Genomic DNA, 15,375 nt, shown 5'->3' with positions numbered 1-15,375 from the left:
TTTCTTCTTCAACTGTCTGGTGTGCTTGCAACATTCCACTCCCACCTATGCTCCTTGTAAGTAGAGTTTATCAACATCACTGCATGGATGAAGGGATGATTCACTGTCATTATTTTTCTGGTCTTCCTATCCAGGCTTTTAGTTCAGCCTGAGTCCAGTCCACTAGTTCAGCTGTATATCTAATGTCTGGAATTGCCCAGGGGTTAATCGCCTTGATGGTATTTCCTCCACTGAGTTTGGACTTTAAGATCTTCTTCACTCCTCTCACTACTAACCTTCTTCTTGACTTCAGTGTACTTGATGTTGTCAGCCTGAAGGATGCCCAGGTATTTGTAGTGATCTTCTTCATCCAGACTCTTGATGTTATTTCTGTAGGGCATCTTGATTCCTTCAGTTTTCACTATTTTTCCCATCTTGATCGTAAGGGTGGCACATTTGTCCAGTCCAAACTCCATTGCAATATCTTGGCTGTATATTTGGACAGTGTTGAGCAGTGATTCCATTTCAGATGGTGTTTTTCCATACAGCTTCATATCGTCCACATAAAGGAGGTAGGATACTCTGGCAGATGTTTTTGACGTTTGATAACCATGGCCTGACTTGTTCAGTATTCTTGACAGAGGAATCATTGCAATGTCAAACAGTAGTGGTGATAGTGAGTCTCCTTGAAATATTCCTCTCTTGATGTTAACCTCTCCCAGGCTATGACCATTGACCAGCAACTGTGTCTTCCATTGTGCCATTGATCTTTGCACAAAGCTTCTGATGTTTATACTGACTCCTATTATTTCTAGGCACTTGATTATCCAGTTCATGTGGCAGGGAGTTAAATGCCTTCTTGTAATCAATCCAAGCTACATTCAAGTTAGTCATCCTTCTCTTGCAGTTTTCCAAAATCATCTTGTCAATTAGGAGCCGATCCCTTGTCCCTCTGCTGTTTCGGCAGTTTCCTTTCCACTCAGATAGAAAGAGCTTGTTTTCAACTAGATGCTGTTGGATTGCATCAGCTACAACACCAGCTAGCAATTTGAAAGTTGTTGGTAAGCAGGTAATTGGCCTGTAGTTGCCTGATGCTGCCCCTTTTGTTGGATCTTTCATTATCAGGTAGGTTTTGCCAGCTGTTAACCAAGCTTCAATTTTACCTCCTTCCAGTATGTTGTTAAATCACTTGGCAATGAGTGGGTGCAGAGCAGTCAGATGTTTCAGAGCAAAAACCATGCAGTTCATCTTCACCTCGTGCTGATCAATTTTTGATCTTCCCTGCCCTTTTCTCCACCTTTTCTCTTGCTGTTATTACAAGTTCTTTCATTTCAGCTTCTTTTTTATTCTTATCTACCTCCTTTATCCAAGCTGCATTCTTGTTGTATTTCTTTGGGTTGTCCCAAAGCTGAGCTTAGAACAGCACAGTTTCTTCTTTGTCAGGTGTTGACTGGTTCATTGCAGTCTCTCCATTGATGGATTGGTAGAAACGTTTCTGATTTGACTGAAACTGGAGATTCTGCCTGTAGTGTGCAATTCAAGCTTTGTATCTGCTGATCTTTTTGGCTATGGCTGTTATTTGCTGCTTTATTATTTCCAGTGCTTCCTTGATCTTCCTTGCCTCTAGGTGATACTTTTTTATCAGGTATTCTTTGGTGTTTTTGTTCTTCAGTTTCTTTTCTTTCATCTGTTCTAACTTGCTTGCATCTGATCTTAGCATGCTGATCTTATTTTCCAACCTGATCTTCCATTTTGGTGGTGCATTGTTTGGCTTTTTTTCTTGTTTGTTGATTTTGCATCCAAGGTAATCAGTTATAACTGCAGCTGTGAAGTACATCAGTTGGTTTGTTTCTTGCAGTGAGCTGGTGCTTATATCTGATACTACAGTATTGGCATCTTTTAATACTTGTACTAGCTTTTTCTTTTTAACAAGCTTCAATGCAGGGAACCTGATTGTGTTGTTTTTGTACTGTTTTAGATGCTCAGTTATTCTTTGTTCCAGTTAATTTTGCTTTTTAGTTAAAGGGCTTTGTTCTTTCTGAGGAAAGGGCTCTACTGTCTGAGCTACTTCTGACAAGGCTTCGATTTCTTTGCTCTCAGTAGATCTTCGCAGTTCTTCCAATTCTACTTCTCTGAATACTTTATTTCATGTTATAAATCAACATTGATCTGCTAGCCTCTGTTCTGTTATTTCTGATTTTGGATGTTGTTCCTTCCAGAACTGGTGCATTTTCAGTTATCTTCTTCTTGTTGGACTTGATTTGTAATAACAGTGCATTATTTCTTTGTTTTCAGTCTTTGTATATTTGTGATGGATAAACAACTTTTCTTCCAGTAATTCTGCAACTGCTGGCCCTGATTGCTCAGCCAACAGTCCTGAGTCCTGTAGCCCACTTGTCACCAGATGTCCAGGAACTAGAAAACCTAGTGCAGTCCTTGTTGACCCAGGCGACAACCGATCTGGTATGGTTTTCTGTAAATTACATCTCACCATATTGTTTATGGGAGAGACGCTCTTTGTCTGGCTCCTCTGATGAGACTTGTCCAGTACGGCCGAACCTCTGGCATAGCTCTCATCCTCCCCAGAGCATGCAAGCCCCACAGCCATGTCAAGGTAGTGCCTCACAACCACGTCAAGGTAGTAGGATGATGATGATGATGATGATGATGATGATGATGATGATGATGATGATGATGATGATATTTAGTGACAGGTCAGGAAACAGCAAGAATATTGTTTCTCTTCTCATTTTCAACTACATGTTCAGCACTCAAAATAGGACCCAAATCCATCATATAAAAGAGGGCAATGACTTATTTGCTGCAGCTCCAGAAGACAGGATTACATCTACAAGAGGCTGCACATATTGATGGCAAGAGCAGCTCAATCATAGAACCAGTTTCTCGGAGACAGTGGGTTCTCCCTTGCTAGAGGTTTTCAAGCAAAGATTGAATAGGTATTTGCTGCAAGCACTGCTTTGTCTCTACATTTCCTACATCAGGCTGGTCTTTAATTACATGATTTGTAAAAGTCCCTCTAACACTTTGGCTATTAGGAACCAATGAGAGTCCTTGTTTCATTCCTGAAAGAGCACAAAGACAACACTTACCTCTCTCAACACATCCCCACATTAGTCTTATTTACATGCTAGAAAGATAACTTGCACAACCAGAGCAGCTCCTTAGCTCCCCAAAACCTGCATAGCAACAGAGTCCCATTTGTGTTCTTTGGACTCCAGCAACTCTACCACCAACGCTGCCTCAGTTTCTCAAACTGGCAACAAGCCCTCCCTGAGCCATCTGGAATCCATCCTTGCTGAGTCCAATTCTATTTCCAGACTTATGGAAATGTTTAGGATTCAGTTATTCTCCAGAGCTTGTGTCTTCCAGTGCAGACAGCTTGCTACTTCATTTTAGCATCTGTTAACCATGCAGCTCTGTTACAATATGATCCTGAATATATTTTCTTGAGTTCAGTGAGATTTACTTCTTACTTAGGACTGCAACATAGAAGGAACAAAACAATGAAGACATTTATTAAGGAACAAAATGAAATATTGTGGGATGAAATGAGACATTACTTATAATCTAATTTTACAAATTCAGTTTAACTGACAGTAATTTGCTGTGAAGGTCCCCCTTAAGTACAGAGAAAGTTGTGATTACGGAGATCCTATGTCCTGACCCTGTCACACATGAGCACATGGAAGGGAAGGAACTGTGTGATATCAGTCGAACATTTGTGATCTGCACTGCTGTGAGATACTTTTAAGCTGGGTAACTGAAGCTAAATCAATTTACAATGTGATATAACTATTTTTAAAATCACAAAGCACAATAACATGGCTCTCTCTCCTATTTGAAGGAATTCACTATTCATTTGAAAGGACATCCAATGCAATTTCTGTTTAAAAACAAAGAATTGCATGAGCAGAAAATGGAGGTCTTGAAGTTGTCCATTGTAGCAGCTACCATCTGGAAAATAAAATGGCATTACAATCTAATATGAATTATAATTATTTCTAATTTTGCAGCTAGGTATAAATTAGCACATGCATATTTTATATACGGAAAATTTATGCTTTCTTTTGATCTATTTTTTATTTTGCCAATGCATTTCTTCTTTTTTGAGAATGGGAAAATGCCATCCTAATTTACAAGAAAGACCACAGGTTTAGCCAGATAAGATTTCTGAAAATTAGGCAAAAAGTCTTCCACTCTCCAAAACCAAATCAAAATAAAACTCATACTCCAAACTCAAAAATCTCTGCCAACTGTATCAAATTGGAAGAAAATATCTTTATGAACCACAATGTACTTCCTCTCTCATTCTGGGTATTATTTGCTACCACACTGTGCTTTCTTTCTACCCTAATCAATATTCTGTGGCTTATAGATTTTTAAATTCTCTGAAGCTGGGATATTAACAACAGCCTATGAGCAAGAAATAAAACTGAAAGACTACAAGCAAGCCTTTTCTTTTTGTTGCTATGCTTACCAATTTTAAGGTTGTGTTGATGCTGTTGTATGCATCTGTACTTTTCTGTTATTGATTGGAAGATTTTTTTAAAAAAAAAAAAATACTATGCTAAACCAAACAGATAAAGACTTGGTATGGTCAGGATGTGGGGCTTCTGCTGTGAACTACCTCTGCTGTTGCCCTGTATGCACTGTTTGTGCCCACGCTAAGTGCCATTTTGACCACAGTGAAGTTTCTGCCATTATATTTATGTGCTGAGAGATGAGCTGCAGAAGCACATTGCCCGGGTCCCAGGTGGGTAGCCAAGTGGAGACAGGATAGATGCTTTATGGGCAGTGAGTTGATTAACAGCTTTTTCTAGCTCACCTTCCCTCTTAATCCTATCTACCAGCCCTTTAAATCATTTTAATCAGGCTTCCTAGAACAGCATAATCAAATCACTTTTGTTCCTGCCAATTTGTGCCTGCTGTTGTTTGGGAGACACTGTATTTTTTCTTAAATTAAGGAGGGGGGGAGCATTCACAAACTAGCCTTCATGGATATAGTTATTTCATTACCTTTTCATGGACAACACAGCTCCACAGCCCCATCCCGTCCCCAGCTGGTATTTACTGGTGCTTTCCAAACAGTGAGATTTACCTTTTGGGGAGGGGGAAAAATAGGTACAACCCAAAGAAAATCACAGTGTCAAAATATTAGGTGGATATTGCTGCAGATATGGAAGTGTCCGCAATGCCTGAGCTTTGCTAAAGGTGGCTCAGCTTACCAGAGTTCCAGCAGGACATGGGGCTAGGGAATTTGGCAACTTAGGGAAAGTATATACTACCTCAGATTCAAACAAAGGGAAGTGGGGAAAGCTCCTGGGACTTTTGACAGGATCTGACAGCCTCAGTTTCCAGTGCAGTGCCTCTTTTGCCCACTCTTAATAGGTTTTGTGTAACATGAAGAAAAGCTTGACGTACAATAGAAATATATACAGCATTACCAATCTTGTTAGTTTGAGTGCACTAGCGCTCACTAATTTATTTTGATCTTCTGTCTATGAGTAAGGTGAGCTCTTGCTGTGCATGGGTGACTGATGTCAAGTGGAGGAAAGTACCATATAATATGCTATGTTAGGGTGCAGCAGTTTGGATTTGAAAGCAAAAATATTTTTGGAGTGTGTGGAGTCATATATTGTAGCTGCAGCTGTGCAATCCCAGGAAAAGACACGGCTGCTTTAATGAGTTTCAGAGAGGCGCTACATTCATGACCCTGCACACTTGAAGCACTTTTTAACATTTGATTCCAAAGCACTGTCCTGCCCAACAGTATATGCAGGAGAACCACCCCAGTATATCACACTGCCTGACACAAAGCACAAGACGGTGTTCTCTTACTTCAACACTGAGAGAGCCAGGCTAGTTAAACCAGATGCAGAGCAGCCCACGTGGAACACGTAGTCCTGACCTTCAAGATTGCTGAAAGGCCAGGTGGCTGCTTCGGCTGCCCCATTTACACTTGCCTTCATCTGTTGTGTGAGGTAACTCCCTCACCCTGCCTCATGGCCAATGCAGTTCTGTCAGGAAGCTTTTCTAAACCCACTTGCAGACAGTTTTGTTTGCTGAATAATTTGAGGTAGTCGCCCCCATGTTTTTCATCTTCTACTCTGGCAGATGGTTTCCACTTGCTAATGCTTCCTTCTTCCTTTGGCTGGATGCTTTCTTTAAGAGATTGAACACATGCAGGAACCAACACATGGTGCACATCTCTGTTGTGCTCTCTTCCTGCCAATTCCACCTCTTCATTCAGTTACTTGCCCTTTGCTTAGTAGTATGCTCTCTCACCCTGCATATGGCTGTGCCTTCTCTTCCCAGCTGGTGGGCACTGCTTCCTCCACATAGCATTTGAAGGTATATAACCGAGCAAAGGAACAATCTGGCTACTACATTTTAAACACTGGTTGTAACTTGGTGCTACGTTGATGGGGAAGGATTGATCCAAAAATCTACAGATTGCCTAGGTGAAATGATATGAACCATTCTGAAATATATGCCTACTGACTTGATTGTCTGGGCTAGCTGACTTGGATTCTGTTATATATACTGTCACATTACATTACCTGTAATAAGGTAACTGCAGCCCACAGTTATTTGCAAATCCCATGGAGCCTAAATGAGGTTGTTTGAAAGCAAGCTTGAGAAAGTGCTGGATTAGAAAACAATGCATTTTCTCAGGAATGATCACGGTTCTATGATGTCTACACAGAAAACTGAGAACTGCAAAGCGTCCCACAGGATGCCTCTCCAAACATAATTGCTAGGACTTCTGCTTTTAGCACTGTGTTGAACTGATCCATCTTAAAGTCTCCAAGTTCAAATATTTTAGGCTGATATAGATATCTAATCTTTAAAAAGAATTGAAGCAGATTACAGATAAACAATAATAAAATAGTAGTTAAATAGGTCAAAAGCTGAACATGTCAGATTTAATAAAGGCAGAAGCATTCTGTTCTAATCATCATAGTGGTGTCGATTCAGCCATGGGCATTTTGTAATTATCACTTCCCCATGTACAGTGGATAACTACATGGCCTCAGCCAATGTTCTTCTGAGCCACCCCAATATCTAACCTTTTCCCATTCTCTAGGAGAAACCTGGAATTGCAGTTTCTATATCAATAACTGCTGGGAAAATGTGGGGTACTTCAAAACATTTCAGAGTGCTTACAGTGTATAACTATTAAGTTGCTATAGTTAGAAATGGAAATCCTGCTCTACGATTCATTTATAAGAGTGCACTTTAACACCTACAAAGAGTGAGATCATAACATATTCCTTCCTAGTTAACATCATTTTATGCCCAAAGAGCCGAGCTGACGCATTAGTAGAATGTTCCCATATAGCTTTGTGTGAATAGTTTGGAGTATGGAGTATCCCAGAATGTCTTATAGGATGCACAACTGCACACTTCCAGCCTGATACTGTTTTCTTTGCCTTTTGGTAAAACTGACATGGGAGTGCCATGTCTAAAAATGTCTTACAAATGAATGTTGGACTAGAAGCAAAGCTATCACGTCATATAGAGGCCACATTTTTTTCAGGTTCGGTGGAGTGACCTGAAGCTCAGTCTGGGGTATGTGTACTTTCTTATTATTTTTTAATCAAGGATATTATTAGCCTGAGGTGCCATGCTTGGCAGAATCTTGCACTCCATCCTTCTGACTTACTGTAATGCCGTTAGAGGTTTGGATATATTATTTAAAGTGCTCAAAGCTTTGTTTGTGAGGTAGACACTGCAGTTCCTTACCCATTTTTGAATACAAAATGGCTGGGTTCATAGAACATGTAAACCACATTAACAAAACATGATTATTGTGTTCACATAACATACTATATCCAATCAAACAGACCATATCATGGCTTTGTTTGTACAAATAAACTATATGATGGCTTGGTTCACACAAGATACAAAGAGTTCCCCAAATGCATTAAACTCCAAGCTACACAACTGCACTTATCCTTGCACTAGAATGTTCTGCAAACCCAGCTACTGTATATATGTCAGCCCTTCAAGGTAGTCCAGACAAGAAGCACCAACCATGAGTACTAACACTACCTTTATTGTAAGGTTACGGTAACAGAATTGTGCAACTCTGAAGGCACATCCCTCCTCCCTTGCCTTTACTTTCCAGGGAACTAGGGAGGGTCCCTTCTGAGATGCTTTCCATGCCCTCATTCCTTCTGTGAACAGAGATATCTGTTATCTTATCTGACCATTGCCCTGGCTCCTGCTCTTCTTCCTCCTGTGGAAATATCCTTGAGAGACAGGAGGATACAATGGAGACCACTGCAATATAATTGGAACGAGGAACAATATTTGAGCATGTCAATTTAAAAAATGGGCCAGTATGATACCATTTCGTAACTATTACTTCTCTGGAGAGTTTGATGTAAGAGTATCAAATTCTGTTGTATTACATACGTCAATAGCTTTTTTAAAAAAACCACATTAGATGTAACTGACAGGAGGTGCCAAGCTTGAAAGAGTTTTGTGCTCCAGTAGCCATTGCAGCATATTACAGAAGTTACCCCTTCTATGATCAGGGGTATCCTTAGCAAACTGCTATGATGCCATAAAAATGCACATGTATGGTGACATCATCACATAGTATATGCTGCCATTACATACTTGCACTCCAATTTCTGATACAAGTATGTAAATCATCACATTTATATGATGACATCTTCACATACATTTTGTAATTTGCTCCCCACTATCCTTCCTGTTGATGCCCAGGAGAGATTTGAATTTAAGATTTGGTGTAACTATAGTTTAACTTTGGGAACACCCAGATTATTCATTCTTACATATTTTGGATATTATTGACATGATGGCTGTATATTATGGTGGGAAGGTCAGAAAAATAATTTTGATTATGCTCCTTTTGTTGCCTTTTTAAGCTGTTTCTTCTTCATATCCTACTCTGTGCCTACCAGAAACCTAGAGAGCTTGGATTGATTTTTTTGGGGGGTGGGGGATTCATTTGGCAGAAAAAGTTTGACAAGGGTCTTTGGGGTTTTTATATATAACATTCAGGAACATAGAAAAAAGGATAGCGTTTTCAAGTTTTACATATGTGAATCCTATGCCTGGGGATTCCAGAGATAAAATAAATATGATCTCAAAAGATTGCCTGGTTATCAGCTGGTATTATTGCTGACAGTTTTGTTTATGCAGATGAATGATGAAGAAGGGCTGTAAAAGCCCTGAACGCTTTCTGGGTATGAAAGCACTTGTTTTTCTTCCCCCACTAGCATTGTAAGAACATGCAGGATATAAAATCCTGTGGTTTGATATTCAGATTAGGTTATCTGGAAGAGGCTATTCCTCCCTCCCATCACTTCTCCTTGAGTTTTTCCTGGTCACTTACCAAGATACTTTCAATTCCTCATGATTCCTACACATGCTATTTTTCTTCTATATACCTCACTTCCTATGAAATCTTTAGGAAGCACTAGAGGGGCCACAACCTATTAGATCTTTCACTTTAAGTTATGTCTATCATGTGGAGGTTGCAAGATAAAGCCAGAAAATCTATAGCACAGAGGATCCTTTTAAGCTTCACTTAATGTATACTTCCCATCTAAGAACAGCCTATTCCAAAGGCAACAAAAATCAATAAAACAGTCCATCATAAAATAACCATAAGCCAGACCAATGGGTAGCAATGGTGACAAACAGAAATAATATAGAAATAAATTGATTCATCTAAATAAGGAATTGTTTGGAGATAAAAATCCCATAACCTGGCGTTACTCTGAAAAATTGTTGTTAAGACACAGAACAAGGGCCCCTCTGAGCACTGAAAAGTGAAATGTACAAGCAGTGTACATTTTATTTATTTATTTATTTATTTAATCAATTTATATGACTGAAGGCAGCCTTTCATGTATCCCGATTAAGTTCCTAACAATGTTAGGCATTAAAAGTCGGGGGGGGGGGAGAATAAAGCATCTGAAAAGAAAAGAAAGAGCAAGCAACACTTAGTTCAGAAAGAAATTGTAAGCCAACCAAAATGCTGTATTGCAAAACTGATGTGATATGATGAGTAAAACTAGTTCCTATTCGCATTCTAGTGCTGCATTTTGCCACAGTTGAAATTTTTTGGCCATTTTTCAGAGATAACCTGCACAGAGGATACTTACAGTGCTCCAACATAGATGTTGCGTTACTGTGATGGGTTCCTCAAAATTCAAAATTTGTTTGGGGCCATGGTAAATAAAGGGTGAATGCCTTTTCTGCTTTTGCCATATCATCATCCATTTTTCCCTTCCCCAAAGTTATGTATTAATTAAAAAAAAAACAGAGCTAAAGATGTCTTTGTCCCTTAGCACTTCCACTTTGTAAAGGGCATGCTCACTCTTCTTCTGCAACTAGAAAATATACAGTAACTCTGAGGGAATGATAGCATTTGAGTGGGTTGGTTTTGACTATTTTTTTGGCTGATGTTGATGTTGGGAGATGGGGAGACAGCCACAATTATTGAATGGCATTTGAGTTGGCCATCTCTCCAATTCAGGTTCCTTGTGTATAAAACTGGTCTGCCTTCCAAGCTTTTAGGAGTGCAAACTTAGTACATTACTTAGCACAAAAGAGTCTTGTGGTGCCACCTTTAAGACTCAGGGATTTATTAGAAACTTTCTTGGATGATGGCCCAATTGCTGAGATGCACAAAATGTAATCCTGAATTATATATACACGTGGGTGGGGTGGGAAATGGTAAACAGGGAGGTCAAAGAGAATTCAAAAGTAGCCCTGCATGCTTGGACAATGACAGTCACAGCATTAACAGTATAGCCATTCACAAAATTGTTGCTGCTCACAAAACAAACTTTCGGGCATGTAAGTCCCTAAGATGCCGCAAGGCTTTCACCACAACTGCTTCACAAACTATCGCAATAAAGATTTTAATGTAATTTATAGATTCAAATTGCGGGGTAAGTAAATAAAAGCGTTAGTCCGCTAGAGAGATGTGTAAGCAAAGCGGTCTGGGCTGCCTCAAATGGAGGAAACTCTGCCTTTCCCCAAAATTTAAATTGTTTAAATTTTTGGATTAGGACTGGGAAGACCCAGGTTAAAATCCACCCTCGACCGTGGGTGACTTTGGGCAAGGCATACTCTCTCAGCCCAGCCAACTCCACAGGGTTGTCAGGTTGCGGGAAAAAATGAAAAGTGTAATATATGCCGCCTTGAGCTCCTGGAGGAAAGCTGGGATAAATAGTAATATCCCGCCCAGCCACGCCAACTGTGGATCATGGGACCTCTGGGCTGGCCACGCCCGGAGGGCGCCAGGTTGGGGAAGACTGCGGTTAGCTCCCGTGTGGCGCGAGCGCTCAACCAAGCCCCTCTCCCAGCGGGTCCTTCCTCCAGCGGAGGGCGAGGGAACCGGCTGCCGCGCTCCTCTGTCGGACAAGGCGCTGCTGTCCTGCGGCGAGGATTCCCTCCCTCATCCCGGAGCCTTGTACGGCGGGAACTTGTTCTCACTCGCCCGGGCTTGAACAGAGGCTTCTCTCCGGTAGTCTCGGGCTGGAATTGTGTGGGGGGTGCGCGCGCGTATGTTTTCCACGGCGTGGTTCCGCGGCCGTCTTGGGCTCCTCGCTGCTACCTTTCAGGAAGCGCATAAAAAGAGGAACCGGGCGGGGAGACAGTGGGAACAAAGCCGCTGCCCCGCGCTGCAGGACCGATGGCAGGGAGCTGGCGAGGCTGCGCTCTGCTGGAAATGACTCCGGAGCCCATCCACGGGAGCAGGAAGAAGAGGAACGCGAGGGGGACCGAGCGGGCCTCGTCCTTCTGAAGAGGACCTGCTGAAGAGGGCCTGTCCCCGGAGGCAGATGTGGTGGCATCGGTCTTGGGATGTTCCGCGGAGCCCTCCAGGGAAAAGCGCTGCTGCGAGGTATTTTAGGCGGGGATGGCCTCGGCTGGTTTCCTTTTGCCGTCTGGGCTGACGCCCTGGTCTCTCCCACGGAGAGTTGTTGTTTACATCCTGCTATTGTAGAGGGGAAAGGCCCTTTGCCTTACCATATTTCCCCCTCTCCCTTCCTCCCTTTGGGGCCCATCACTGGCTGCGTGTAGGAAGGTAGGCCTATTCAGCCGGGACACAATGGAGTGGGTGGCCGGGCAGGCAAGTAGGCAGCCTGTTCCTTTCCATACAGGAAGGGCTTTAGCACATGGAAGCCTGGTGGGATGTAGGGTGTCCCTAGAGGAGAGAGAAACTCGCTGGGGGAGGGGGAGCCAGGGAAGGTCTGGAGTGCGATCCTTTTTAAGAGCCCCTTCCTGGCTGAAGCTCCAAAGGCCAGCCTTATACAGTATCTGTAGAGAATGCATTAGGGACACATGTCCTCTTCCTCACAAAGCACATTTGCTTCTCTGTGTCCTCTGTGTGGTGATGAAAGTTGGAAGAGGAAGGAGCCAGTTTTCAAATACATTTGCTTTACCAAAAAAAAAAAAAAAAAAAGTGGGGGGGATGTGAAGGAGTGATGTGACAGCTGCTGTCATTTCCAAGGAACAGATGTGGGTTTCCTAGGTAAAGTCAACATCTCCCTTGGAGAGTGCAAAGAGTGGGCATGTTAAATAAGAGGACAAGGAGATGTGCACGTAGCTTTCAATTTTTGAAAACCATAGACCAGGACATAATGCCTGAAGTCCCAGAGTCCAGTGAGAAAAGAAAAATAAAACAGGCTTTCCTTAAAAAAAAAAGCAAAATATTCAGAACTTTCCAATAGCCAACTACAAACAGTCTCTCGTTTCTCTCTTAAGATGTCTGTTTTGGTAACACACTGTGCTGTAGCTTTTCTCACTCACAGATCTCATGATCCACTGAAGATGGCTAAATATAACCTCTTGAGACTGTCCATGCAAATGGCACATTTTTTTAAAGTTATTTTCAAAAATAGTTATGAGTTAGTGAGTGCTTTGAGAGCATCCCAGACAGTCTGGGCAAGTGCAAATACAATAAGAATAAATCATTTAGTTGAGCCTAATGAAATATTTTAGGATTGTAATGGCAAGGTTTAGTAGGAGAAAATAAAACAGGTTTTTCAGTTATATCAGGCTGTTGTCTTCGTTTGCTTTCACTCCATATTTTTAAAACTTTATAATTTAAATATTTAAATACACTTTAATTATAATAAATGCAAGGCAGTCACAGAAGATAAATCCACTGTTAACTAAACTGCAAAATAATATACAGGGCATTTAAGTCAACCCTGATTCTAATTTGATTGGGTTCTTATAGTTTGATGTTGCATTTTTTTGAGAATACCAAATATCTTAGTGTATTGCAGGCCAAAAGCCTTAAGAGATGAGCTGCAGTTATAAAACAGTGTATTCAAATGATTTTGCAAATTTGTCCTCAGGAGATACATTTCCTCATTCTGGCATTAGATAGATGACCACACTAAATGAAACATGAAAGAGGGCTTTCTCTTCTGGAACTTCCTCTCTAAGATCATATACCTAGCTCTATCTTTGTTGCTCTTTTTCCAGGAGACTAGGAAGACACATCTAGGAGTAACTAAGGAGTCCCTGGACTCCTAATATCTTCAGCACTGAAGATGTTACCTAGCCGGGTAATGAAACATTTGCAAGAAACAGCCAAGCTCAGAGAACTCCAGGGACTCCACAATTCAACCCTGAGCTACACATATTCTCTTCTATTAGGAGTAACTGAGTCAATCAGGTGTAGAGGTTAATTTCTGCATGGGCCAAGAAGTCCTTTTAGCTTACCTGTTCCTGGTGGTTCACATATCAGTTTCTTCCTGCTATTTTGTCTAACTGTACTCTAGTATGCCTTCTTGTCCCTCCTTTTTCAGGTGACTGCCTCATATACTCTGACAAATGTGCCTGAGAGACTTGCCCTTCAGGACAACTTGAGTAAATAAAGGATAGAAGGGTATTAGACGTGAATCCTCATTGCACTGTATACTGTACCTGCCTACTTGTTTTCAAATCTAATCCTCAGAGTACTTTATTGAATGAACGAATGAATTTGTAGACCACTTCAAGTCAACTGACTCTAAGTGGTATATAAAAGCTATAACCAATGCAACAATAACACTAATATGCAATAATATGCAATAAAATAAATGCAGTATGTAATTACAGTTAATAATTACAGTTAATCATAGAAAAAATGTTATATCATTCCTGGCACTAGGAAATCTATGTGACTCAAGTCCCAAAGACCTTCTGAAATAGTCAGGTTTTATCAGCTTTTGGAAGGCCATGAGAGTGGGAACTACTCTTGCCTCAGGGACAAGCTGTTCTAGAAGAAGGAAGCCCCCTAGAGAATGCCCTATTTTAGACCTCCTTGCATTGCAGCTCTTGATAGGTGAGGACTTTCAGCAGATATTCCTTGAGCTCTCAGATTGGCCTGGCAGAATCTATACAGGATAGGTAGTTCCAAAGATACTCAGGCCCTGAGCCATATAAGACATTGTAGGTGACAACTATCACTTAAATTGCACTTGGAAACATATTGGCAGCTGAAACAGCTCCCACAGCAGTGATGTTGCATGGCAGTAAGGAGGCAATCCAGTAAGCATACAGGTCACTGTATTATGCACCAACTTAGGTTTCTGGGTGATCAATGTAAAACAAGATAAAGTAACCCATACAAAAATCAAGAGGAGACTAGTAGCACTTTTTTCAACAAATTTTATTAAAAGGCATAAGCTTTCATGAGCTACAACCAGCTGCTACCAGATTCCCTTTGATTTTTGGCTATCATAGGCTAACATGGCTTTCCTCCTATAGTAACCCATAGAGAAGGTGACAAAGGCATGAACAGCCATCTTCAGTGCCTCTTTTCTAAGACTGCAATCAGTGTACCACCAGCCTAAGCTGATCAAAGGCCCTCCTGGCCACTGCCTCTACCTGCTGTTCTAACAGGAGCTGTGAGACCAGAAGGACCCCAAATTTATGGTCCTTTCTGTGGGGAAGCACAATCCCACTGAGAGTCAAAGATGCTAAAATTGCAGAATCAGAAATTTCTGAATGAATATTACTCTGTCTTGTTTGCATTAAATCTGAACCTGTTCCTTCCCATCCTGACCCTGACAGCCTTAAACAGTGGGACAGGATTTATACTGCACCCCCAATTTAGCCTAAAGTGGAGATGTACAACTGGATATCATCTGCATATTGATGATGCCCTAATCCTCTCACCCTGAATGGGCAGATGACCTGTCCCAGCAGTTTCATTTAGATGTTAAACAGGATAGAAAAGAGGACTAAGTCCTGAAGTACCCCACAATGAAGGACCTGTGAACTCAACTCCTTCCCCCACTGTGACAAATGAGTAAATGTAGGAGGGATCACAACCACTCTAACACAGTGTCTCTAACTGCCACCTATCACAGGCAGTTCAGAAGGATA

At 41.3% G+C, this 15,375-nt stretch overlaps 1 protein-coding gene across 1 annotated transcript in view; it reads left to right on the top strand.

Moving 5' to 3' along the window:
• The first annotated feature begins 11,331 nt into the window (after positions 1-11,331).
• DGKZ (diacylglycerol kinase zeta) overlaps positions 11,332-15,375 on the top strand; it is a 117,725-nt gene continuing 113,681 nt past the window's right edge. Inside the window, exon 1 of the mRNA XM_025167685.2 lies at positions 11,332-11,893. Within this exon, the coding sequence (XP_025023453.1) occupies positions 11,832-11,893 (62 nt within the window). The 5' untranslated portion in view covers positions 11,332-11,831. The remainder of the gene's footprint in view (positions 11,894-15,375) is intronic.

The sequence above is a fragment of the Python bivittatus genome, unplaced genomic scaffold (genome assembly GCF_059951505.1).
Source record: "Python bivittatus isolate LINGU-HERP-01145 unplaced genomic scaffold, Pbiv_v1 ctg000480_np1212, whole genome shotgun sequence".
NCBI classification, from domain to species: domain Eukaryota; kingdom Metazoa; phylum Chordata; class Lepidosauria; order Squamata; family Pythonidae; genus Python; species Python bivittatus.
Note: the sequence above shows the minus strand (reverse complement) of the source record. Positions and strands in the feature narration are given on the sequence as shown.